Source organism: Gallus gallus, chromosome 2 (genome assembly GCF_016699485.2).
Source record: "Gallus gallus isolate bGalGal1 chromosome 2, bGalGal1.mat.broiler.GRCg7b, whole genome shotgun sequence".
NCBI classification, from domain to species: domain Eukaryota; kingdom Metazoa; phylum Chordata; class Aves; order Galliformes; family Phasianidae; genus Gallus; species Gallus gallus.
In genome coordinates this window covers 46,684,208-46,711,576 of record NC_052533.1, presented here as the reverse complement: position 1 = coordinate 46,711,576, position 27,369 = coordinate 46,684,208, and the positions used below count along the sequence as shown (strand labels likewise).

Here is a 27,369-nt window from a genome sequence, read left to right as displayed (position 1 = left end):
ATCCAGGCACAGCAGAGGTGTGAGCTCCACCACACGGAGCTCACAGCATTGGGCTGGCACTGCTGAGCCCCAGCAGAGATCAGCACGGCGTCCCTCGGAAGCACAGAGAATGGCAGCCATGAGGGATTTCCTGGTGCTTGGGCCCTGTGCCAGCCCCACCACCACGGGGCTGCAGGCTGTGGGCCTTCCTTCCTTTGTGCCACGGCCAACAGGAAGCCAGCCCAAGTGATGGCATTTCCTCTCTGCATTCTTCCCTCTCCAGGTCCTAGTCTTAGTTTTCCAAGCCAGCTAGCAAGAAAGGAGGAATATAATGCAACAATACTACCTTGCAAGGCACGTCGTACGGTGACTTCAGAAGTATTTCTACTGAAAAAATAAAAAAATAAAAAATAAAAAACCCACCCACAATCCTTAAATATCCTTATTTATACATGAGGGAGCTGAGCCACAAGGCAATGGCAGGATTCCCTGTGGAAAAACAATTTAGAGAGGAGACAAGGAACCCTGAAGCAGAGCAGCAGCACATAGGGTGTGCCTCAAAGAGAGCAGAAGGTTTGGAATTGCCATTTCCCAGATGGATGGTGCTGAGAAACGCACTGCAGCCAAGTACCTCCAAGAGGCTCAGGCCATGTCCTAGAGAAAGGGAAGCAGAGGAGAGGGTGCCATGCCTGGCACACAGCTTCCACCAGGTGTACGCATGGAGACCCTTTGTGACTCCAAGTCCAAGCAGTGCTTTCCAGAAGTGTGTCAGAAAGCCATCTCCACCACTGCTGTGGTGAAACAGGGTGACTCTCCCAACGCTGAGAAGGCTCCTGTACAGGAATAGCATGGATGTAGTGAGACATGGATGTACCGCAAAGCAATTGGACCAGACAGCCATGAAAGGCTGTCATCGTGTCACTGACATCACGAAACTCTGCAGTGACACAGGCTCACACGCACTGCTGTCCAAAAACTTTATTACAGAACTTCTGTACCATGACTTAGTAACCAGGAAAACTTACAAAAGGTACACTTCAAAATTTGAAACGCTTTTACAAAGGAGGAAGGACAAATACAATGCTGCAAACAGAAGCAGACAGGTTTCTCACCTGCTGGTGTGGTAACATCTTTATACAGACCACTTCCAGACTCTAACCTTGCTCTAGGCAAACCTACTTCTAGGATAACAAAGAACAGAAGCCCAGTGATATCTACTGCTCTGGAAAAGACGGGACTCAGGTCCTGAAGGAAAGCATCTGGGGCTGCAGAAACATCTCGTGCTGCAGTGACAGCCCAGTGGCTGCTGGAGGAAAAGCTGTGAGCAGGGTGTGCTGCAGCACTGCAGGGAGGCTGGCACAGCCTCCTGCTTTCAAGGACCTGTGACAGTAATACTTACTTTGTAACACACAACTACTGGGACGCTTGATGTAGAATTGCACTGATAAGGAATTCTCTACAGTTAAGAAAATATCTGTTCAAAGCTGTCCCTCTCAGAAAGGAGTGGTCCTCATGTTCCCCTGGATCAGCAAAGTGAGCCCAGTTCTCTGCAGCTCACGTGATTTGCTCTGAAGCTGCCTTCTGGCTGTGATCTTTGACTCGACCCCTGCCATGCATGGCCTTCTCGCTGCTTCCAGCAAAAAGGAGCCAGTATCTGGAGAGCATGGGTGCAGGACTGCAGATTGTTCCCATGGGGCTGCTGCAACGCTACATCTGCTGGGTTTGGTTCTTCAACAAAGCTGGGCAGGCAAAGCTACAAGTGATCAAACTTGTAAAAAGAAAAGGAGAAAAAAAGGCTTCTATTTCCGCACACAGAGGCTGAAAGGCTTCCAGATAGCGAACAGGACTAACAATACAAAATTAAGGCTACTGTGAGGGGTTATTGGTCCCTGCCTTGAAAATAACCAAACTTAGTAAATTTATGCTTGTTGAACACATTTCATTTTCTGAAGCAGTCAGCCAGCTGCTGCGAGCGCACCTGCAGTGCTGCCTAAAAGGCAGCTGGTTTCATGGGATCATTCAGAAACCTTTGGACCTCTGAGCCTGTGTGGAGGAAAACTTGTCTCCGCTTACTTGCCTTATTCAGCGCTGGGCCTGTAATCTGTGGCTCACAGCACAAGGGGAAGAACTGGCAGAAGCCCTCTGGGAGCCCCCTTCTTCCTGCACAGCCTCCTGCATCACAGCTGCTTCCCCAGGAGCTCAGAGGAGCGCTGCTAAAATGCTGCCTACTAAAACCAAACCAGTTCTCAAAGTACTTACAGGCATTAAACTCAATTGGCCTCAACAATCCATAATACTCCAAATCTCTGAATTCAGAAAATGTAGTTCTTGCAGTGAGCCCTCCTGTGTCATCAAAGCTATTTATCATGTGGCTAGCAGTGCCTTACAGTAACGCACTTTCTCTACCTGTTTCTGGATATAGCACCGGCAGATAAAACAGAGGTAAGTTTGCTTAAAGTGGTGCAGCAGTCCTGTAGGAGCACAGGAACAGGGCACTTGTGAGTCTGCTTTTCTCCCCTTCCACATCTCATTTCTGCAACGAGCGCAACCTTACCGTAGCACCGAGGCCTGGTGCTGCTCAAAAAGTGACTTGATGCTCTGTAGGCTCAGGTGGCCCAGACAAGAAGTGAGTGCTGCCTGCTGTGCTGACTTATGGCCCCGCGTTCCTGAAGTTATTGATTAAAAAAAAGTCATAAAATCACAGTTCTGCCCAAGCCTTCTTCCAAAATGCTGCCCTATAGAACTTCCTAGCCATGATACACTTGTCCTCAAAGGAGCGAGACCCTTCCAGGACTCAGCTTCCTAAAGATGTACTATACAGACAGAGATGTGGAACAGCAGCCATCTGGGGGAATAATAAAAAAGATAATTTTGCTACCTGTTTGCAGTCATCAAAACAGCAATACCTGCCTTTTTCTTTCTTTCTTTCTTTCTTTCTTTCTTTCTTTTTCTTTAAAGCTGAATCTCCTAGTAAAAAAAAAAATGCAGCTTTTTAATGGTATTACAGAGCTATTGCACAAAGACCCGCTTCTGTGCACTGTGATCATTTTCTTGTTGTTGTTGCAATGATGACAAATAAGAAAGAGTTACACAGACAATGAGGTAGCATAACTACAAGAGTGCTATCTCTACAAGCTGTGAAAGCTGACCGAAGGCAAAGCGTACATGAGTAGACAAAAGGGGAATTTCCCCTGTTTCTCCTTTCCTCCACCTCTAAATCCAGATGGGAAAAGGCAGTATGTCACAGGAGAAAGTGACAAGCACTATGCCTAGCCTGCAAAACAGGGCAGGTGGCTGGACATATCACTGCAAAGGGATTCCTAAACCAGACTAAAATATGCACAAACTCTTTAAAAAATCATTAGTATACAATCACACTGCAAAAGGAGCACAAAGGGACTTTCTCTGAATTCCACATACTCTGGCTGCCTTTTCCTCCTGCTCCACACCTGGTAAGTCCATTTTTGCAAGCTCTCAGAAGTCCAGTTCTATATCTTCAGTTGCACAGACTGAACATCTGGCTGATATTCTTAGTCTATGAGGTCCTGGAGCTCCTCGTCAGTCAGCTCATTGACCTCCATGATCTTTTCCAAGTGCTCCATATACCGGGCATGGTCTTGCAGGAAGTGCGGTACCCTCATGTTCTCAATCACAGCCAACCCTTTCAGGCGGTCTACGTCTTCGTATGAGATCTGCAAGGAAGGACATGGGTTAGTTCTGCATTATAGCCCTGCTACTTCTCTGCTGAGGCTGTAAGTTACCCTTTGTAGGCGAGAAAGGTGGAGACCAGTTGCACCTCCAGGTATTAAAGCCTTCTGGGTAAAGGAGCGACAATTTCAAGCTTTCCCCAGCTTCTAAGGGCCTGCTCCTTTTTTTGTAATGAAAGCTGAGATTTTTCACCAGAATCTTATGATTCTGCCAGTTAGGACCTCAAGTCTTGAGGTCACAATAGCTCAAGGTGATGTGAGTGATGGTCCAGAAAAAGATGAATGCTTTGGCTGTACAATAATTACACAGGCTGTCCTGCAAACGCAGAAGAGGTCTACTTGGGCAGATACCTCATGATGAAATGTATGTGGTTGTCGCTTTGTCTCCGAGCTGTGTGTGCTGGAGCACCCTACAGACAGAAGCATATGGGCTGGCAGAAACACAAGCCTGGCTGTGCATGCTAACTGGCATATCCTATTTCCTCCCAGCAGGTTTGTGCCAGGTGGCCCAAACCTTTCGATTCCCACTCTTCTAAGGAGCTGAGCACTGTGCTGTCATGGCTCGCTGGAAACAGCCTGCCTGCTTAGCAGGCGGTGGTCCCTGTTCAGAAAAGGTTAAAGCCAGCATCCAGCATGGATGATCCACCAGCGTGTAAGGGACATGGAAGGGTACTCTGGAGAGATAAGAAAGCCTAATCCAGATCGCTAAACCTGACCCAGAGGAAAATAGAACTTGTTTTTCCTGAGACTATGCGGAGATACTTGAGTGAGTCCAGAGAGGGCCCACCAAGGGGGTTGAAAAGAACTGAACATCTGACACAGACAGTGGAGTCTTTGGCAGCAGAGAAGCAGGAAGTTTCAGAGAATAAAGCTGCAGACTTATTTTACACAGTGCAGTTATTTTTCAGAGGTTTCTAACTTGGTTCAGTTACTTACATAGCTCTGCTCACCAATATGATCTTCTTGGCACAACAGGCAACACTTAAATGTGGACCAAAAGCCTCTATTGTAATGTGCCCTTTATCACCCAGGGATTGCCAAGCAGGCAAAAATGTTGGTGTAGCAGCTCCAAATGCAAGCATAGTAACATTAACTTGAATCCTCCTTTATGTGAGTATGAACTCTATTTTATGAACTGTGGAAATTTAGCAATCCAAGGAACTGGTTCAGTAACTGACAGTTTCTGCAGTTAGTATGGTTTTGTGTATCGTTTTCAGATAAAACAAGCAATGACAATGGAGAGAAAACATGTTCTCTGAATGCAGAATTCTGGAAAAGACAGACTCTAACTTATGAAAAGCAGTGAAAAAGAATCTGAGATGAAAAACACGCTGTTCTTTCCCTTTGTGGAGGAAGGGGATGGTCTGAGCATCAATCTGTGAATTTAGTTTCCTACTGGGATCACCAAGTTATCTAGCAGCTGGCCTGCTTGCTCAAGGCAAGTCAAGCAGTATCCTACAAAAGGAGGAAAGCACAGTCTGAGAAACATGACTGTAAAATCTTAATCTGATAGACAAGGAATGAGGAAAAACTGGTAGGAATTTTTAGGGCTTCATAATATTCTTCACCTGCACTGTGTGTACCGGGCGCTGTATGGAACAGAGATTTCTATCAAAGTAAAACAAAGCAGTGACTCATAAATCTTTGCAAACAAGCTTACTCAAATGGTAGAACTGTATCCTGTGGTTAAAGATGAGTCCACTCACCTTTCCAAGTGCTGTCAGAAGGTGAAAATCAATGGACTCCCTGTATCTCAGGATTCGGAGGATGCCATCTAAGTACACCTGATCCTTATTGAAACAACCTAAAAAGAACCAAAATAAATTGCATTTTCTCAGGGTTTGTTGAAGGCATATTCTCAGACACCATGGTAAATAGAACTTTTTATCCCAGAGTTTGAAAAGCTTCCCCAAAATAACTAGAAGGCTAAACCCACTACCAAGAAAACAGAAGACAGTCTCCAAGAACATCTGCAGCAACAGTTCTGTAATAAACATGCACAGAAATCAAACTGAGTTTGAGCTTCTTCGGTTTTACATTTTACATTCCCTCTTTCAGCAAAAAATCCTTTACTGAATCAGAGTGAATGTCTAGAAAAAGTGCATTTCCAGCCTTCTTTTCAATAGCAGAAATCCTGTAGCCTCAATTCAGAAAGTACAGATGCCTACTTCTCCCTTTCATAGTCTTACTTTGCTGAAGGAGCCCTATGCACATTCTGAAACCCCCCTGAAGTACAAAAATAGAGAAAATAAATAGAGGACCCACCTGGCTGTGATGTGTCAGTCCACCCTCTCTTAGCTCGTACACAGTAATCCCACCTGGTATTGGGGTCCTGGACAAATTTCCCCACATCCTGGAACAGCTGGCTGAAGGACATCTGGCTGGCCTGATAGACAGTGTAGTAGAGCAGGGCAGCCCTCCAAAGGAAAGGGTCTTTGCGGAAGAGGACGCTGTGAATGCTTGCCAGCCCTTCCTCTGTAGGGTTGATGGGTTTCAACCCATGTTTTCTACGTCCGTTCCAGTTGCACCAAGGCTGGCTATTGTTGTTAAAACCCCGAAAATAATGAGTTCCTGAAAAGAAAGGAATGTGAGACTTAGAATTAACATCTAATGGTTTAAAAATGGGAAAATACTAAAGCCGAGGACAGTTACAGAACTCCGAACTAATAGGGCTGGGCTTAGGTGAAAGTGCCAAATTTAGCACAGTCTGCAACAGAGAATTTTGTCAGAGGTAGATGAGCAGTGCAAATATTCACCTGCTGACCACAACATGAAGCTCTTGAAAATGCCTAAGGTACATAAACGTCAGCAGAACTTGAGCTCCTAAATCCATGAAAAGGAACTTTCAAAAGTGCCTTACATGCTGGTTGCCTCAAGCATGGCCTAGGCTTTGTGGTGAACAGAAGGAAGGAGAATCAAATAAAGGAAACTCTCAGGGAGCAGAAAAATTGCCTCTTGAAACTGATTAAGGACCCTACTGCAGCCTTGGAAGAGGCTGCTGTTCCATTACAACATGAGAAATAATGCTCCAGGGCAATTACAGGGCTTATTCTTCAGCTGAAACTCAGACACTACCCAGACTTATCTAGTTTTGATGTAGTTAAGTAGAACAGTTCACAGAAATTTTCCACAGGGCTTGGCCAGCCTTGTGTAATGCAAAATCAGTGCAATCCTGCTAGGTACTAAAGTATGCCCACATTTGCAAGCAGTGCACTGTATCAGAAGTAGATTTGTAAACTGAAATGGCTGGTTCTAAACTGGAACGATCACACTATTTTTGTTTGCATTTTTTAAAGCAAGACTGGCTCTCGGTTGGTCTCACAAACAACATGTCCCTGACACGTACATGCAACCAAGGGACCCTCAAATGGGTTATCTTCCCTGCACTGCACTTTGCAGTGATAAAACAAGTTTCTCCTTCCCTTTAGCACACCTACAGCACAGGACCTTTAGACAGGGATGTTGTTCCCTTCTTCTGTATATGTACAGTGCCTGGTCCAATACTCCAAGATAAGTAAGAATGCATGCAAGTACTCCCCTTCATCTGAAGAACTGATGGTAGGCTCATACCAATTTCATGTCTCAGCATCCCTTCCAGCCAGTGCTCTCTCGCAGTGGAGATATTGATAGTGAGAGTGGGGCGGCCATTCACCACTGTCATTGAGGCTCGAGAAAGCAGGTCCTCCGTGAGATGGACCACAATCTGAAGATGAGAGAGGCCAGGTATCAAAGAGCTCTCTTCTTGTTCCTGTTACCAGTCTGTGCTTTCCTGTCGCCCTTTCAGGTTTTTTTTTTGGAGTGGCCCTTGCCCTTCACAGCTCTTCCTTGTACCTCTGAGAGACAATTCTGGCAGCTGAGATATCCATCACCCACACTTCTGATAAAACCTCCAACTTGAGTGGGACTTTGCATGAGGATTAACACAGGCAGGTATAAGACTGCAAAACTGAATGTGGTAACACTGACCAGTTTGGAAGGAGAGTAATGGAGAGTAAGCCAGAGAAACATGTTTTCAAGCAGTTTCTCATTATCTTGGTATTACTGAGAACTGAAAAATGTTAACAAAAAAGGACCCAGGAATTAAAGGCATTAACATAAGACTACCGGTTTTGACCTCCCTATACAATAAAACCCCATATTCAGCTCCAAGTTCAACAGCAATCAGTCCAATAAAACTCTTATTTAAGATTCAGGAAAGGAAGGTAAGTGCTAAAGCATTTGAAGTACTGGTACCACTAAACTTCATCAATGCTTCTTCAGCTGAAGAGAGTATTTTCATAATATTTTGGACAATACTAAGTAGATGTATTAACTCTACTTTTGCAGAAAGTTTCATTAAGAGGACATAGGATATTTGATGAGGGTTTAGGATTCTGCTTCCACAAAGGCAAATCAAAACAAGTATGAACATAAAGGGAAGTAAAAGCACAGCAAAGACCTAAACTGTAAGGTTTTTTTTTCCTGCATGCTCTAAACTGTAGTTTTATAACCTCACTGTTAGAAACACAGCTAAAGTCTGGTATCAGTGTCCAATTATAGTCTCCCAAAATGTGTGATGAGTTTAGCAGTTTCTCTCAGAACCATTATGGTTAGTAACTAAACCTTATTTCCCATTAAATATTTTTTTCCCATTTTTTTTTTACTATTTATCTCCCACTCCAGTCTTGTTCACCGCCGATGATCTCATCTAAGCCTGGGGCTCTGTCAGCTGGTGATTTCATTTGGAATAATTCACTTCTCCTACATTCATTTTCATCTCACTCTTCCAAGCAATTCAACATTTAAAATCTCAAGGATAGGAAATAAGTTTGTTTGCACAGGACTCTAACATGCTAAAAGTCAGGAAAAAAACAGCACTTAGACCAACTAATCCTCTTTCAGACGTTTTTATTCACTTATCTCACTTTCATGTGTTCATATTCCTATAAAACAGTCTCTTGGGCTGCTGATTATTTTTCTTGGCCTCTTCTTAACCCTATTACCTTTGATGTAAATAATCTGATATAGGAGAATGGATGACAGAACTGGCCAATAAATGGAAATGTGCTACTCTACAAGTAGCTGTAAAAGGAGGGAAGGAAGGGTGTCACTCTCGGGTAATCCCAGAAGAGCTGGTTTTAATAATAAGCATATAGGAACCAGGAAGCAGGCTCGAAGAGATGGCTGAAGTATTCACAAGGACTTTGCATCATTTCAATTGTTCAAAAATTGAACACAACCATGAGAAATATATGATGTAAGGAATTTTCTTGTAATTAAGGAGTAAAGGCCTCCCACACGAACTGCCAGGTCCCTCCATATGCAATGTGAAATGCCCGATACATAAATAAATGCTCCTTTCCTGATCTGCTGTACGGCTTACCTCACCAAGACAGCCCTCCTTCACCATGTATTTCCTAACATGATTCCAGATGCGGCTTTTGGTCAGCAAGCTGCCACCGGTGGCCTGTTCAAACTTTTCATAGCTTCCATATTTCTGCAGTGTCCTCTCCATAATGTTAATGGACTACAAAATACAAAAGCATAGCAAATAAGAACACAGTCAGACCCCACTGTCAGAGTGGCACATCTGCTTCTTCTTTTCTTTCTCTGTCTCTCTCTTTTTAATCTTTCTTCCAACTTTTATCTCACTGGGGGTCTCTGTAAAACTGCAGTCAATAAACCTAGTTCAATCACATTCAGACATCCATTAATACCAAAGTATTGAAAAATGATTCTGATTCACTCATCTTCAATCTGTTTCTTAGTACAATATACAATAAGTGTTTCTTGAACACCTCCAGGGACAGTGACTGCACCACCTCCCTGGGCAGCCCATTCCAGTGCCTCACCACTCTTTCAGAGAAGAAATTTTTCCTACTATCCAACCTGAACCTCCCCTGGTGCAACTTGAGGCCATTCCCTCTTGACCTGCCAGTAGTTATACAGGAGAAGAGGCCGACCCCCACCTCGCCACAACTTCCTTTCAGGGAGCTGTAGAGAGCAATAAGGTCTCCACTGTGGGCAAGAAACAGTGCACGATGCCTATAAAGTGTTCTTAACTGTGCATGTTGAAGATGTTATTGCTGGGCTGTGGAATGCTCATTCCCAGTAATCTACTTCCCAATACATTATTTCACATCCTTAAAAGAAAACATAGCTTAGAATACTCAGCAATAGCTCAGCCACAGGGAACTGCTTTTTTCATAGGTAGGATAACAGAAGCTCCCAGGAGCATCAGAGAGAAAATATGACTGTTATTACTTTAAAGATGAATGTTCTTGCTAAGAAAATGTCACTAATAATGATAGTGGAAATCTTGCAGGCTAAATCTCCTTTTACATTGTAGAGTTATATTCATGCACCAAACTGATAAAATGCTTGTCTCCAGCGATGTAATTCTGGCGTCGTCAGGTTGGCTTACTGTCTGCAAAAGAGGATTCTCACAGCTACTAAGAATCTAATATTTTTCAAGTTGAAACTAAGCAACTCTGAGTAACTGTCACAAAAGCCATAGATGCTAGTTATGGTGTGTTTTTATAGTCCTGTATCTCTTTGATGGAAGATGAATTACCAGAATGAATGCCAAAGTGTCTTAGTTTCAACTATGATGGAATTATTTTCTTCAGAGTGTCTGGTATGATGCTGTGTTTTGAGTCCAGGAGAAAAACAATGTTGATAACACACTGATGTCTGTAGTTACTACTAAACAGTATTGTACAGAGTCAAGGCCATTCCATGTACTCAGCTCATACTACCGAAGGGCTGGGAGTGGACAGAATCAGGGCAGCTGACTTAAACTAGCCAAGGGGGTTAAACCACAACACAAAGAAATACTGCATTTAATGTTCATTATTTCTTTGCCTGCTTCTCATACTTAATATTAAATCTGAGGGCCTCCTGATTCATTCTGATTTTTTTTTTCCAAGAATAAAGTAAGCAGCATGTTCCTTCTGAGCATGACTCCAGCACAAAAGGCTCACAATAAAGCCACCAGTGTTGTGAGATGAAGCCTATCTCCTTCCCTGTGGCTGCAGCTCCCCAACCACTGTGCTACCTACAACCAAAGCTCAGGCCTCACCAAGAACTTGGAGCTGTCATGCTCTAGACCCACCTGTGGTGGATTTGGGATGGCCATGGCTAACACAGCACCCCAAGATGAAGTCCTGCCAGGGGGAACTGTGTGCCACCTCCAGGCCTCATGGCACTAGGCCCGTTCCCAGAACTCAGCCCATTTTGGCATCTGGACCCGTGGCCTACGTACTTGTACTGGAAACCTATGATGTAAATGGGACTTTACTTCCCAGCAACTTCTTTGTACACTAGGTCTTGTATAAATGCAGGGGCATAACATAAATAAAGGCTAGAGAGATTCTTCTTTGTTAGTAAATAATTAATTTTCTTGTGAACAGTTAGGTCATGACATTACATATCATTTAAAAATGACTTCAGACAAATGAAGCAAGGTTAGTATCTAATTTAAGCATTAAAAAAAAGGAATACATGAATCCCTTACTAAAGGCATAATATTTCTGGAGACTAACAGCAACTGGAACATGAACTTCAACCCACGTGTCAACCTGTCTCATACAAGATGTCTGAAGCCTGTCACAACTATGTCAGCTTCATAGTAATAATAATAATAATACCCTGCTTTGTTCAATAGCACTTTTATAAAAATGACAGAGAGATGAAGATGCAAGCTGCAATAGAGCTGTATCAGGCTGAGTTATAGTATAGGCCTGAGTTGAAGCTCTCCCATGAGGCCAAAGCCAGGGAACTGCAATTCCCCAGGCAGCTGAGATAGGTCTTTCTGCATTTAAATGTACTTTGCACAGTTGTATGGAATGGAAATTCCACTCAAAAGTTTTCAGTAATATGATTTGAAATTCTGTAAATCCTGTGGATAGAAAAGTTTGGCTTTATATTCCCTGAAAGTTGTTTAGTGCAGAAACTTATGCAGGGATGGATGTCATTTTCCAAAGTGGCTGGGATTTGGTCATTTCCATTTTAAGGAATCTTAAGGCATCTTTTAGTATCCATCATTCAGGCTATATTTCTCTACCAGTAAATCCAGTAAGGCCAGGACATCGGCTCAACTGCTGGAATGGGTCCATCCACTGAGCTTAGTTGTCAGAAGGCCACAGGTAAGACTGTCATAGACAAACCAGCAATTTCAGGCAACACTTGGTCTTGACTGAGAGGTTTTACAGTCCTTGTGTTACCAACAGAAGTGGGAATGAGGCCACTGCATTTTATATGTGAAGTGTTCAGCCATAAGAATATGAGTCACATCTTGTCATCTGCCCTCTGGGCCAGAAAACAAGACGAGGATTGTTTTATTTATTAGTACGGCCGTAGCCTTGCAGTTTCCCTGACCATACCAGCTGCAGCCTGTTCAGGCAGCGGGCAACGTGGAAACAGAAACATGTGAGAGTAACGGCTAAATTCTAGTTGGTTTTGAACAGTGCCTTGTTAAGAAATCATGGAGAAAGTCAATAAACGACTTGGAAATCAGCTCCTGTTCTCTACTTAAACGACATGACTGACTTCCAGCCAAACTAAAACTTGGACAAGTGAGCTTGTTGCGTTCCTTCTTTTCTTCTAAAACAAGTCTTTTCAACATATTTTTTATTGCAGAGAAGCAGGAACACCAGCATCATTGCTAGTGCTGGGGTGGAGGAGAAGAATCTTGGCTTTGATCCCAACAAAAACTCTGAAGAGAAAGGCTGCTGCAGGAACCTTGTCACACCCACTAGACCAGGTTGCCCAAGGCCCCACCCAACCTTGCCTTGAACATTTCTAGGGGTAAGGCATCCACGTTTTCTTTGGGCAGCCTGTTGCGGTGCCTCACCATACTGAACTGCCAATAATTTCTACCTTGTGTCTAATCTAAATCTACACTTTCAGTTTAAAACCATTATACCTTGCCCTATCAGTATACTCTCTCATAAAGAGCCCCTTCCTAGCTTTTCTGTAGGCCCCTTTAGGTACTAGAAGGCTGCTAATAAGGTACTGCTGAAGCCTTCTCCTCTCCTGGCTGAAGAACCCAGTTCTCTCAGCCAGTCTTCACCCACAAGGTTCTCTAGCCCTCCGGTCATCCTCTTGGCCTTCTCTGGACCCACTCCAACAGTTCCATTTCTGGATGAAATACTTGGTGGGGCCACACGAGGGCAGAACAGAGGGAGACAATCACATTCCTTGTTCCTGTGATACAGCCCAGTTTCCGTATCTCTTGAAAAGAGGACAGATCTGGATTACTGATCACTACCGGAGAACTGATGGGTGAGAGCAGGTTTAAGGAAGCTCTATGTCTATATTTGAGAACAAGGCGGTTGTTTCTTCCCAACATGAAAACTCATTAAAACAAGAATATCTGGGGAGGGTGTGTAGACTTTAGTAATCAGTTCTGTTTCACCACTGTTTGTAAAGATAAATTACTACTACAAAATGCAGCTTTTTATATGTTGGTTTGGATATAACTTCGTGTGCAAAGTACTTTCTAAAACCACCTTATTGCAACAAATAGCAAGAAAAACATGGAACATGCATGAGATCTTCTGCTTGGCTCTCCATACAAGGAGACTCCCCGGTGCTGAATCCTAGGCATACCAAGGGAGGTGGCAGGAGTTTGGGAGTCAGGAGACCAACATCCTTGCTTCTGCTACATGCCTTCAGGTTGCCCTCCTGAGCTCTCCCCACATTCAGCTTCATCTTCTTCCACTTCAATCACGGGTAAGAGTTGCAGCTTCCATAGGAAGGGTAGGATGCATGAAGAAGAGTACCTCCTCTTACAACTACCACGTAGAGTAACCTATATGCTGACAGTTCAGACACATGCAAACAGATGTTGTGAGTTTGAAGTCATGCTCATAGAGAAAGTCTCTTTGATGAAGGTGTATTATCTTCAAAACTACTAAAAGGGTGCTCACTACTATCACCTTCTCCCATGACTGCGTTTCGAGCAAAACAGAAGTCCTGAAGCACTGAAACAACAGTGAGAGCAGCCACACATGCAATTCTCCCACAACACAAATCTCTGGGAGGTGGTAGATCTCTCCAGCTCTGAGACAGGACTTGTCCCACTGGTGCTGTTGATTTGGACACTTGCCACAATCACCTCAAATGATGGGGAAAAGGTTTGGGACTTTTTAGCATCCCAGGCACTGAATACAACCCAGAGCCCCTCATGTGGGTTTCTATTGTCTCTGAGATGACTCAAAGTCAGGTGTTGCAAGAACTTGCTGGGAAAATATAGAACAGGATGCCAGCTCTTGACCCTTCCAGTACACAGCAGTGAGCTTATTTTCTGGCCTTTGGGCCAAGTAAAGAAAAGCAAGGTACTGATCTCGCCACTGTTCACACAGACAAATAAAATTCTCAAGCAACATGGAAAGGACCAGAACAAAAGAAGGACTATTTGACTGCACTGGGTCACTGGTTAGGAGAAATAAGCACTGTTCTTTTCACCACTGTCTAAAGTGTCTCACTGAACCACTTTCATCACTGCTAAAAGAAACATCATTTACAAGACAAGGCCCCTTGCACAACAAACTCTGGTGATGATCATGAAAGTAACAAAAAAACAAATGAGAACAAGGCAAAACTGTGTGATTATCAGGTTTAGGTCTTGGTAGTGTTGGTTTCTTAAAATTATTTATAGCCAAGTAGCATTCTGAATCTCAAATCATCCATATGTAGCAATATAACTTAGTCGCTCAAAAACTATTGTAGTTGTATGTACTGATAAGACACACTCATGAATAATTTGAGGCAACCAAGTTAGAAAATGGGCTCAGTGACTAAGGGGCCAGCTCCCCACATTCAGCTAGCAGGCTCAGCTGAGATTTGTGAGACAGACAATGCCTGCAGGCACCACTGCTTATTCCCCATGCACAGCTTGTTTGTATGTGAAGTGAGGGGAAAAACCTCCCAGATGCATGCTTGGGGAACAGTAGGCTGTATCACATTGAACATATTGGTCTTATTAACAGCCATAAAGTGGTGGCTGCATCTCTTTTTTGGATGCAACTAGAGAGAGGTAAGTGCAGAGTTTTGAGGACAGTCTGTACAGCCTGTAGTATTTTGCATTTTATTCAGTGTTTACATTGGCTTTTTTTTTTTTTCCACTAATTTGCATCTGGCAGAAATATTCCTAATGAAATACTCATCTTTTTTTTTTTTTTTTTTTTTTTTTTTTTTTTTTTTTTTGAATGACATTGTGTCCTGAAACAAATTTCTGCCCCTACAGCAATACCACCAGAAGCCCTCTTCCTAGCCCAGTGGAAGAGGGAAACCTGTGTAGTACCCTAAGAACTGTGCTACTTAGGTGACGCCATCAGCCTTGTGTTGCATGTTTATAATACACTTTATCTACAAATCTTACTTTGGGAGTGCATTTAGTTAGTAGCAGAGAATGACATGTTTCACAGTTAAGTGCTCTTTAGGGCCAGTGATGCATTCTTGGGAGTTCAACACACCCCATCTGTGACCCGACCTGTACACTGCAAGGGGTTACCATGTTGAATGTCTCGTCACTTAGCCTTCCAGCTCCACTTCATTGCAGGCTAATTCTAATGACTAATGTGTACGTGTGTAATGCAAACAGAACGTGGCATAATTATTTATTAACTCAAAACTGCTGTTTTCTTATGACTAAAAGGGAAAAGGATGTGTAGCTCTTTCACAGGAGGGATTACTCACTCAACAAAATGATGACTTATTTTAAAAGACAGCTTTCCTGCCTTTATGTACAGCTCACGAAATGTAAGTGTTCACAGGCAGATTACTTCAAGTTGCATCTTCTCTGCTGATTTTGGTTCAGCAAACCGCAACTGTTAAGTCATGTGCCCTGCAAATGGTCTGGGGGGATAATTACTTCTAGACAAGTATTGCCACCTATGGCATGTGTGTAAAAACACATGGCTTAAGTGTTGATTTAAAAACAAGTAAACAATGAAGGACAAGTAGCTTGAGCCAGGAGAGCAAATAACAAATTTCATAGCACTGCTATTGCACAAAATTGCTACACTGATCTTGAAACACATTACAGGTGTCAATCAAAGTGAAAAGCTACAAGTCTGCATTGAAAACTCGATGATCATTGTGGTCCTTTTCAACCCAGACCATTCTATGATAACCTCTATAATAAGCACGAGGACAGATGTGTGCTCACAGGCCTGTATTTCCCCATGGCAGAACTGTTAATGGCTTGCAAGTCCTTGTTGTTCATTCTTTCTTTAATTTAAATAGAGCAAGCAGTGTGATTCATTTTCCAGACATGTTTCTGCAGTGCTACATTAACCAGTTCCACACATTTGTACAAAAGCAGAAAGGAGGACAGGAAAATATGGCCTGTCTTAATGTCCCTCAGGCTATACACAGCTGTGGGTAAAAATTGTTTTGAAATCATTAGAAATCCTTTATAATTCCGAAAATGTCAGGTTTTGATCACATTTAACTGAAGTGCCCCAGACCCTCCGCTAGGGAACTGGTTGAGATTTTGATTCACACCATTTTTCTTGACAGTAAATTTGCAGGAAACGAAATCTCTGTGTATGGGGAGATGAAAATTTGTGCAGAGAGCTGTAAATGAAAGAAGAGCGCCACCTGCTGGCCTCAGAGCTGTGCTAAATTTGTTTTTTCAGGTATTTATATGAAGAGCAGGATTTTGTTCAGTATTTTTAGGAGCTGAAACTTCCAAGAAATGCTTTTCGTGCTAAAAACTTTACAATAAAATAATTTCAAAAACTGAGGAATAATTCATTATGTGAAAGGGGGAATTTTCATCATGGTGTTGTTTGGCAGACTAGTGTTGATTCGCTGAAATGATTCATGTTATTAACATTGTTATCCAAAGCATAGGAAAATGGAAGCTCATTTGTAAGTACAGAATAGCTCTTCTCCTATAAAGAGAATAATTTCTTAATAAAACCCTTTTAAAACATAATAGTACAGACTCTGTCTTCCAATCTGATGACCAAATTAATGAGTAACAACACCAGCGTACGTTCTTGGATTTGAAAATAAATGTCAGACTCTTCAAAAGTAAAGGTCAATTTCCAGAACTGGTTGTAATTTAATTCAGGATACATTTCGCTTCAAGAATTTGAATTGGGATTTTGAACCCAAATATTCATATCGCGCATAAATGAAACTCATGGAATGGGAAGACCTCTTCCCAAGCAATGTATTCCTCGTAACAGGAGGCTGCTTAGAACAGCTTGTCAAACATGATAGTTTAGAAGGACTTTTTTGAAAAAAACGAGGAGAAAAGAAGTGGAGAAGGCCTGTTTCTTGTACAGATCAGCACTGTGTTTTTTGCTACGTAAGTCAAAGGTTAAGGGAAGAAATATCTCTTTGGATTTTGCGGTGGCTGCATATTATGGGGAAAAACATGGGTTTCTTTCATCTATCTCTGGATGGAATTTCAGTCAGGATGAAGGACATTGCACTGATCTGCTGCATGATTTAGCTTAATGTAATGCAAATAGCCTTTCAAAAGCAATTAAAACAAGGAAAATCAACATATTCAGTATATTCAATAACCATAACATCAAATAACTGCCATCTCCTCCCAGTCCTTGTGTCACCCAAGAAGACTGGCAGGGTTTCTACATTGCTTTTTCCCCTTCTGTTTATTAAATCCTCTTTATGCTTTGTATTATTTCTGTCCTACACTCTGCTTCATGGACTAAAAAGTTTTTTTTGCCTTAACTGGGTTTACATGGAACATAATTTATAAGAAATTGTGCCTTCCGCCTATTAAATCTTTTACATATTAGGCAGGCTTTCATTTTTCAGTCAAAAAGACAGCTGTATTATGTTATGTGCTCAGCACTGCTGCATGTCTCAAACAAACAACACAGGAGAAAGGCGAAGAGGAGCAACTTTCACCTGCTACAAAGGCGAACCCCACCTTTATCACTTTGAAAGAAAGAAAGAAATAGGAGAAAAGGAGGAAAAAATGTGACTGTACCTGCTTAAGAAATCTGTCAGATGCTTGGCTATGCTTAGCTAATACGTTTGGCAAAGCAGGGTTTGCATATTCAAACTGAGGATTGTATGTGAAATCTGACTTAAAGAACTTCATTTTCTCTTTCTCCACATTGGAAGGCTTGATTGCAGTTAGCAAACAGAGTTTGCGGCCAGAATCATCTCCCTCTTTCCCACGGCTCTTTGATGACTGGGATTGCTTTGGCTTTGTCTGATTACAATGCCTCTTAGCTCTACTTCTGGGTCGAGGTGGCAGTCCTATGCCATTCCCTGCAGCTGAAATGCTGTTTGCAAGCTTCACGCCATTAGACACGGGGCTGGAGACGAGGACAGAGGGCTGTTGGTCCAAGCAATACCATCCACTGCTAAGCAAGGGCAGCGGGACCTTGATTTTGCGGTGCTCATTGCTTCGTGAGGTGCTGGAGCACTTTGTGGCTTTTCTGTGTTTCTTGTGGTGAGCGGGTGACTGCTTCTGAGCATGGTGCTTTTTCTCTTCCTTGCTCTGCAGAAGGACATTGTAGCTACTGGTTCCTGTTGTGAAAATGTCCTTAAGGACCCCAGGAGATGGCTGCTGGAGGCCCTTTTCATTACTGACATTCAGTTTATGTTCTTCTGGACTCAGGACTGATTTCTTAGAAAGTTCTTGCTTAGGCCAGTGAAGTTTTTCTGCATTCATGAGGGGAAAAAAAAAAAAAAAAGAAGCTGAAAACAAATTTGATTGTTTCACATCTTAAAAGACTCAACAGCATAAATGAAATGCACAACTTGTCTTAACTACGGTCACATCGTGTTCAACTTGACTTCCAGACAAACATAAGAGGTTTGTGAGTGAGTAGGTGGCCTTTACACACTTCTGTATGGATTTGTGATATTGAGTCAAACACGTGCTCTGTGCTTACCTCTCCATGTACAAACACACATCTTGCCTGAGTGTGAGCCGTCTGCACCGAACCACTGACCTGTTTAAAATGAGACTCTGTGCGTGGCTTTATGAATGTGCTCTCTCAACAAACATTTGTTTTAAGCTTCTGCGTGGATAAACAACTTAGAAAATAGGAAACAGTAAAGGAATAAATGGATGCTGTTCACAGTGATGTTCCACAGGGATCGGTGCAGTGATAAAAGCAGCTTGGTGTGGTCTCATCTGCTAAATCTGATTGACAGAACTTCCTCTCAGAAAGGATGAGAACACTACAGTGGGCCAGCTGCAGAGGGCAGCTTGCTACACTATGCAAACAGCAGTGTAAATTTAAAAGGCCTCAGTGCTTCACCTATACTTTGCTCACTGTATTAAGAAGGAATATTGAAAAAACGAAAGAGAAGTGTTCAGCTAGTTCAAGTACACCTCTGGGAATCCTGAAAACACTGCTATTTCATCCACTAAAGTTGTCCTACAACAATAGCCAGCATTAAGAAAAGGAGAAGCAATACTGCAACCCAGTACAGAAGAGGCAAATAGGGTTCCTTTAGCAAGGGAGCTCTCTTCTCCTGCTCTGAGCCCTGATACGGGCTAATGGGAGGGAGCTCCCTGGTGCAGAGCAGCAGCGTGCAAAAGGCACTGAGAATTAAGCTTGTATTTAACATTTGTGCTGGCTCCTTAGACAGAAGTGACCTCTTCACTGGTTCCAGCCTTCCCTCAGCAGAGAGTTCATCCCGGAGCACCGGGTGAGCCGAAAGTCAATGCAGAAATATTTCCTGCCACAAAGAAACACTTCTTACTTCTGCATCTAAAATAAGAGGATTCACAGAATAGGAGATATGGTCAGAGCCTGATTAAAGGCCCCCAGAAGGGATTTGAGCTTCAGTCCATAGTTAAACATAGCAGAGCTGTAATTGCTTTACACACAGTAATTATACTCTGAGAGGAATATTAGCAAGAGATCATTAAATGCCTCCAAGGAAAATAAATCAATCGTAGTTTAATTCTAGCTTTATTTTCACAGGAAAATTAGGTTTTCCTCTCAACATAAGCTCCATGGCAAAGTATTTCACACTTTTGAAGCTGCCAGTGCAATGTTAACTTACATCCCTCAGTTCTCCTACCCAAAGACACTCTGAAAAGCAAAAAGACAGAGGTCCTGCTTGTGTGAAGAGATGCCGAGGAACATCAGTCCAAGACCTTACTCCACCAGAAGGCAGAGGTAGAAATGTTAAGATTACTCTCTTTTGCTAACTCAAGCATTTCTAACATAAGCTCGGGCTTGTTTGGCAGTAGGCTTGAGAATCCTGTTCCAAAGCTTGGTGCAGGAATGAGTGCCTTGGTGCTCCTGGTCAGATGCTATGGGATCACTGCCATTGCTGGTGTGACAGCCAGCACACCTGGCTCACCTTGCTGTTCCGTGGGTTGGGGAGGAACCATCTCAAAGAGAATAGCAGCCATACAGCCAGCAGCCTGTGTGATGTGCTCCCATCTGCAAACAGCTGCCAGGTAACAAGAGGTGCTCTTGGACAACACCATGCCTGCACTTGAGTACTTCTTGGCAAGTACTGGAGATTGATTCTGGGGCTGTGCTAAGTATAACAGGACGAGAATCCTTGCTTTTGAGAAGGGTATGTGAAAGTCAAGGAGTTAATATTTCTGTGTCCAGATTTTGCTTACAGAGGCAAATTTGTAGGTGGGAATTCAAGGCCTACATCTCAAACAGCACAGATGGATTATGTGACATCAAGGGCAGTAGTGCTTCACTTTCCTTCTGGATCCATTCTCAGAAGCCACGAAGAGCAGAGCAGTGAGCCTTACGTTGCCACCATCTTATATATATTCATATGAATTTGATTTTTAAAATGATTAAAATGCATATAAAGTATATACTTTTTATATACATTTATGTGCATGTAAATAAATGTTATAAAACTTTTATAGATGTACATTATATATAAATTTTGTTTCATATAAATTCTGTTTTATATAAATCTTACATAAATGTTATACACATCTTACAAATATTTTATCAAAATTTGATATAAATTTGGAGACATTATATACATCTAATGTACATCTTATACACTTTCTATAGTCTTTACATAATTTTTCTTTACTTCTTATATGCATACCATATACACCTTATATTTATTTTATATAAATACTATAAATTCTATGTTAATTTCATTTGCAGCTTATATACATTGTATACCAATTTTATATGAATTTATATATTTGTATATTGAATTTATTTTTATCTTATATACGTCTTGTATAAATTTTATATAGATGTTTTATAAAACTGATATTTCATGGCCAGAGTGACCAGGAAATGGTAGAGTTCTCTATTCTCAGTGAAGTCAGAAGTGGCATCAGCAAAACCACGACCTTGGACTTCCAGAGGGCAGACTTTGAACTACACAGGGCAGGGATGGGGAGAATCCCTTGTGAGTCTGTTCTGAAGGGTAAAGGGGTCCAGGAAGGCTGGCTGCTCTTCCTCAGGAAGAAGGTCTTAGAGGAGCAGGCTGTCTGCCTGGGCAGTAAGATGAGCCAGCAGGGAAGAACACCAGCATGGATGAACAGGAAACTTCTTATGAGGCTCCAGGAGAAAAAGAGAGTCTACCTCCTGTGGAAGAAGGGATGGGCGACTCAGACAGAGTACAAAGAAGTTGCTGAGATATGCAGGTAGAAAATTAGAAAAGCAAAAGCCCTGCTTGAACTCAACTTGAACACTATAATAAAAAGACAACAGAAAAATAATCAATAAATATATTAACAGTAAAAGGAGGGCTAAGGAGAATCTCCATCCTCTACTGGATGTGATGGGGAATGTGACCACTGAGGATAAGGAAAAGGCTGAGGTTCTCAATGCCTCCTTTACACCTGTTTTTAAAAGTCAGAGCAGTTATTCTGGGGGTACTCTACCTCCTGACCTGGAAGTCTGGGATGGGCAGCAGAATAACCCCCTCCACGATTCAGGTGGAAACAGCCAGAGACCTACTACTCCACCTGGACTGTCATAAGTCCATGGGGCTGGATGGGATCCACCTGAGGGTGCCGAGGGTGCTGGCAGAGGTGATTACCAAGATGCTTTCCACCATCTATCAGTGTTCCTGGTCAATGGGAGAGGTCCCAGAGGACTGGAGGCTTGTCAATGTGACTCCCATCTACAAGGAGGGTTGTAAGGAGGATCGAGGGAACTACAGGCCTGCCAGCCTGACCTTGGTGCCAAGGAGGTTATGGAACAGATCATCGTGAGTGAGATCACACAGCATGTGTGGAATAACCTGGATCAACCCCAGCCAGCATGGGTTCATGAAAGGCAGGTCCTGCTTGACCAACTTCATCTCCTTCTATGATCAAGAGGTCCGCCTAGTGGGTGAAGGAAAGGCTCTTGACACAGTCTACCTAGACTTCAGTGAAGCCTTTGGTGTTGTCTCCCACAGTATTCTCCTGGGGAAGCTGGCAGTCCGTGGCTTGGATGGGTACACTGTTCACTGAGTAAAGAACTGGCTGGATGGCCAGGCCCAGAGAGTGCAGGTGAATGGAGTCAAATCCAGCTGTTGACTGGTCACGAGTGGTGCTCCCCAGCAGTCAGTACAGGGGCCTGTCCTGTTCAATATCTTTATTAATGACCTGGATGAGGGCATTAAGTACACCTTCAGTAAGTTTGCAAATGACACCAAGTTGGAAGGAAGTGTTGATCTTCCTCGGGGTAGGAAGGCCCTTCAAAGGGATCTGCACAGGCTGGATAGCTGGGCTGGGGCCAATGGGATGAGGTTCAACAAGACCAAGTGCCGAGCCCTGAACTTTGGCCACAACAAGCCCAGGCAGTGCTACAGACTTAGGGCAGAGTGGCTGGAAGACTGTGTAGAGGAAACAGACCTGGAGGTATTGGTCAACACTCATCTGAACACGAGCCAACAGTGTGTCCAGGTGACCAGGAAGACCAATGACATCCTGGCTTGTATTAGAAATAGTGTTGCCAGCGGGAGCAGGGAAGAGTTCACCCCTCTGTACTCAGCCCTGGTGAATCTGTACCTTGAGAAACATGTTGAGTTTTGGGCCCCTCACTACAAGACACTGAGGTCCCGGAACATGTCCAGAGAAGGGCAATGAAGCTGGTAAGGGGTCTGGAGCCCAAGTCTTATGAGGAACAGCTGACGGAGCTGGGATTGTTCAGTCTGAAGAAGAGGAGGCTCAGGGGAGACCTTATTGCCCTCTACAACTCCCTGAAGGGAGGTTGTGATGAAGTGGGGGTCAGCCTCTACTCCGGCGTAACTAGTAACAGGATGAGGGGGAATAGCCATAAGTTGCACCAGGGGAGGTTTGGGTTGGATGTTAGAAAAAAATTATTCACTGAAAGAGTGATCAGGTAATGGAATGGACTGCCCAGGGAGGTGGTACAGTCACCATCCCTGGAGGTGTTCAAGAAACGTTTAGATGCAGTACTAAGGGACATGGTTTAGTGGGGAAACATTGGTGGTGGGTGGACAGTTGGACTGGATGATCCTGGAGGTCTTTTTCCCACCTTTGTGATTCTATGATTTATATAAATTTTCTTTACTTCTTACATACATACGATATACATCTTACATTAATTTTATATAAACCTTATATACATTCTACATAAATTTAATTTGCATCTTATATAGATCGTATACAAACATAAATATATAAATAACGTAAATTTGATGTTTATTTAATATGTATACTTACATATATATACATTTTATAGACATCTAATATAAATCTAAAACACATCTAATTTAGTTTACATAAATTTTAAATAAATTTGATTTTATATACATCTTATATACATTTTATAGAAATTTATATAAAGTTTAAATAAATTTTATATAAATCATATAAAGCTGTTCTGAGGTGCATAAATTTTCATGTCCTTTTTATATTTCCATCTGTACAGCAGAAAACAAATAGCATACGCCCAAACTTCCCAGCTACCTTTGGGAACTCACTAAAAATACCTCATGTTTGCACACAGATTCTGTCCATTGATCTAGCTCGCAGGCTCAGAAGTCATAAAGCCCCAAATCCTTCAACTGTGAGAAACAAATAACAAAATCAGCACAGTCTCTCCTGGAAAGACCTTTTACAACGTGTTTACTTTCACTTATTTATATCTTGTTGCTTGCTACAAGAGCTGCAAAAACCTGAATCCTGGACATAATTGTGAATTACTAAACTCAACGATCAGCTGGATTTGGAAGCATACAGCGATAATGTAGATAGAAGTAGGAAGGCACAGATGAGCTGCCTGTCCCCATTTTGGCATTGGTAAGGTACCAAAAGATGGAAAATCCTCCTCCTCAGTAGAAACATCATCTTTGTCAAGTCAGGACACTGCTCTGCACCTTTTTTCATCAGCTGAGTTTGGCTTTTGCTGCCCCATGAGGTGGGTTAGCAGTGCAGAGCAACAGACAGAGCCAGTCCCACCCTGTCCAGGACAGGATGTGTTTTTCCACCCTGCCCACAAGAGCAAAACCAGGTCCTGCCCCATCCCAAACCTATCGTTTTCAAGATACCTGCTGGAGCTTTCAATACTGGCCTTAGTTGGTAATGCAGGAGCTAACACACAAGACATACAACATACTATAGACATGATTTTGTTGTCAGTGGGGGTAATTTTACTCCTGCATACTTTCATGCTTGAATGTGCAGCTACTCCAGCATCATGGTGGTATTGAAGAAGGGATGCACCCCAAACCTGCTAACAGCGCATATGTGAGAGCCACACATTTCATAATAATTCTGCACTAAGGAAATACTTTCCATGCTTAAGTTGCACACTTCTTATCCACTCACTAGCTTTGGATCTCGTGGCATTGCAGACTCTGCCTAATCTTGTTAGGGGCTGTTAGAAGAAATGTTATATTTTTTATAACATTCAGAAACTAGGTTATACTGATGGTTTCCTTTTGAAGTATTGAGCTAATACTTTACTGTGTTAATAACACATGTAGTAAGAGCTCCATGAAAGATTTTTTTCCCCCAGATTTCGGACAGTACTGTAGAAAAAAATCTTTACACAGGCTACTAGGTCTCTACTATCCAACAAGCTTCTAATACGCTTGCTCCATAGGTGGCACAAGGTGAATGATGACAGATATTTGTGGGCATGGATCAATTTCTGCTCAGCTAGATGAGCTCTAAAAAACAGTGAGCTCCTGTGGTTTTTGAGCAGCTGTCATTTGGGCTATATATGCATAATGGACAAATCCTTTCTGAACTCCAAGTGTGCTTCTTACAGAGCTTAGCAAAGATGCTACTGAAGAGGTTCCCTTATCCTAGGAATGTAATCATCCGAGTCACTGCTTTTGCTTTTCATTTCTGCATTGCCGTTTCAGAATATATTTGAGTTTATTTTTGTTCAAAATGAGGAAACACTTCCAATACCTTGGCTTGGATTTTCAGGTTTATAAAAATGCAAATATTTTGTGATTTGTCTACAGGTAAATAGTGAAGTCCGAAAGAAGAGAATGTGAGATTGTAACAAGTAACACTCCTCCTTTGATACATCTTGCAAATGTCCAGTAACATTACAAAGACCTTTATTTTAGGTATTCAGGTAACGTGAATAGATTAAAAAGCCATATGAAGTTAATTAGATCTAGACTTAGTGATTTAGGGTTGCAGAGGGCTGTAGAAAGAATATTCTGCAACAAACCGGCTACAGAGAGAGTTGTGTATGAATCTATAAAGTCCCACTGACTGTCAGACGCTACAGGCTTGTTTGTGGAGTGACAGAACCAGACCAAAATCTGGCGGTGAATTTCCTTACCGTTACAAATGCCTGTAAGGTTTACAAACATAGAACCGAAGGGCGGAGGCGGCGCTGGCAGGCTGCAGTGCCCGGCTCTCGCTAAGGCAGCAGGCCGGGACGCGGCCACCGAGGGCTGCGCGACCCACCGCCCTGCTCGGGACGACGAGCGGGCAGCTGAAGGCTCTGCGCCCCAGACAGCCCCTTTCCTGTGAAGAAACGCCGGTGAAGGTGCCCGCACAGCGGACTGGCAGGCGAATTAAGCAGACCCGTGGTTGTGGGAAGTATCGGTGATGGTTGTAACGGGTTCTCTGTGACGGGTCGAATTTAACCACGGAAAAGAGCTGCGGGAAAATATCGCCTCACGTCACCCACCCTGCGCGGTTCCCACACGCGGCGCCGAGTGCCCGGGGCGGGAGCGGGGAAAGCGGCGCCGCCTCGCCTCAGCCCCGGCCCCAGGCCCAGCGCAGCACCCGCGACGGCGATACTCACCAGTGACACGGATGGATTCCAGCATGGCGCTCCACCGCCCCGCCGCCGTCCCGAGGCCCGCCCGGCCGCTCCTGGGCCGGCCGGCAGCAGCCGCCCCAGCGGAGCGCCCGCCCTCAGCTGCCGACTACAAATCCCAGCGTGCCGCGCACGGCTAGAGCCCCGCGCGCCCCGCGCGAGAGGGCCGAAGTGCACGCTGGGAGCTGTAGTACGATAGATCACACCCCCAAACACAGAATATTTGTAGCTTCTCCCCATGACGTCATCCTGCAAGGCATGAGACCTGCTTGTATCGTCTCGTAGCAGGGGTGGGAAGCTCTATTTCTGTCCCACCCAGGACCCCCTCCCTTTTTTTGCCCAGCCAGACTGAGCTTCTTGGTGCTCTTCTACGTGCACATACACAGCCATCCGCCTAAGGGGCAGGACTGGCCACACAGACTGTTCATCTGATAGTTCTGGCTTCTTTCTTCAAAGAAAAGTAAGAAACAGAGACATGAAGGCACATATTTTACTCAGTCCTACCTCACGTGTGAGGACAGGGACTCCTCAGGCAATCTGTGACAAGACTGAAGCACCAAAACCAGCTATGAGGATATTGAGGCTCCATTTTTCTCTGTCACTGACACACCTCGCTGTCACACCCAGTGGCCCTCTTTAGCTTGAATTCCTTCAGGAAGAGAGACGATGCATGCTCTGTCAATGTGCCCAAGCTTCACCTCAAAGAACCTCTTTGCTAGCACAGCTAGAAAAAGGAACTTGCAGGCTTGTCGCCAGCTGTCAGATTGCAGGAGCTGAACAGTTTTGAATATAGCTAGATAAAGCTGTCACTAATCAGTTACAGGTTGCTTGCGACGTATGAGAATTGAAGGAAAAAAAATCCATTAGTGAATTGGTTCAAGCAGTGGAAATAATCCGCATAGCAGATAAAGAAATAGTGGATGGCTGCTGCAATATGAAGGCAACATACCACTTCATCGTAACTCCGCAGTTCTTTCTGCTGCTTAGACTCTCCATTCTCAGCTTAGAAATGATACTTATGCTTGGAAGCCACGGCAATGGAAGCGTTAACTCCAGGTTGTAATGTGAGTTACACGCTGACATTCCTCTCCTTGCTCCCTCCAGGGCTTGCCCCCTCCACGTTCTCCATGTCCTGTCTGTTCTCCCTGATGCTGGCGAGCCCTTCTTCACCAAGTGCTCGGGCAGTCACTCACCCCTGAATCTGCCTCCAGCTTTTTTATTCTTATTTTTACTTTACCAACCCTTTTGCTTTGCCAGATCGCTTGAAGGTTTCATTAGGTCGTGCTAGCTCCTGGCTCTAGCAGGAGGATGACAAAAGCAGCAGCAGAAGGCACAGAGGAGGGAAGCTAAAAGGCCAGCTGCCTTTGTATTCTTCTTTGGCTCCGAGCAATCTTTGTCACGTTTGGTGACTAACAGCATCGCATGGAAAGCTCAGTCAACAGAAACACTGTTAAGTATTTCAGTATGAAAAGAATGCGATATATATATACATTTAATGT

General features: G+C 43.4%; 1 protein-coding gene across 4 annotated transcripts; it reads right to left on the bottom strand.

Moving 5' to 3' along the window:
* Positions 1–942: 942 nt before the first annotated feature.
* On the bottom strand, positions 943–27,076 carry KIAA0895 (uncharacterized protein KIAA0895 homolog). 4 transcript variants are annotated; one of them, XM_025147540.3, is made up of 8 exons: positions 25,856–25,977; positions 23,571–23,645; positions 17,644–18,326; positions 9,049–9,192; positions 7,257–7,389; positions 5,952–6,257; positions 5,393–5,490; positions 943–3,671 (listed from the first exon to the last, which is right to left on the bottom strand). In XM_025147540.3, exons 3-8 carry the CDS (start codon positions 17,755–17,757, stop codon positions 3,510–3,512), a joined length of 957 nt encoding a protein of 318 aa, XP_025003308.1. In that variant the 5' UTR covers positions 17,758–18,326; positions 23,571–23,645; positions 25,856–25,977; the 3' UTR covers positions 943–3,509. The 4 variants fall into 4 exon arrangements, with proteins under 4 accessions (XP_025003308.1, XP_046794084.1, XP_040545958.1 ...); XM_046938128.1 differs by lacking the exon at positions 25,856–25,977 and adding an exon at positions 25,385–25,791; XM_040690024.2 differs by lacking the exons at positions 23,571–23,645; positions 25,856–25,977 and adding an exon at positions 26,375–27,076.
* Positions 27,077–27,369: the final 293 nt, after the last annotated feature.

Excerpts from the sequence above, each read along its gene's own strand:
- KIAA0895 (XM_003640726.6), bottom strand. The coding sequence starts at position 25,880 with ATGCTGGAATCCATCCGTGTCACTG. Across the intron at positions 6,258-7,256 it reads GATGCTGAGACATGAAATTG|GAACTCATTATTTTCGGGGT; the intron begins GTATGAGCCTAC and ends CTTTCTTTTCAG. Across the intron at positions 5,491-5,951 it reads GACTGACACATCACAGCCAG|GTTGTTTCAATAAGGATCAG; the intron begins GTGGGTCCTCTA and ends GGTTCTTTTTAG.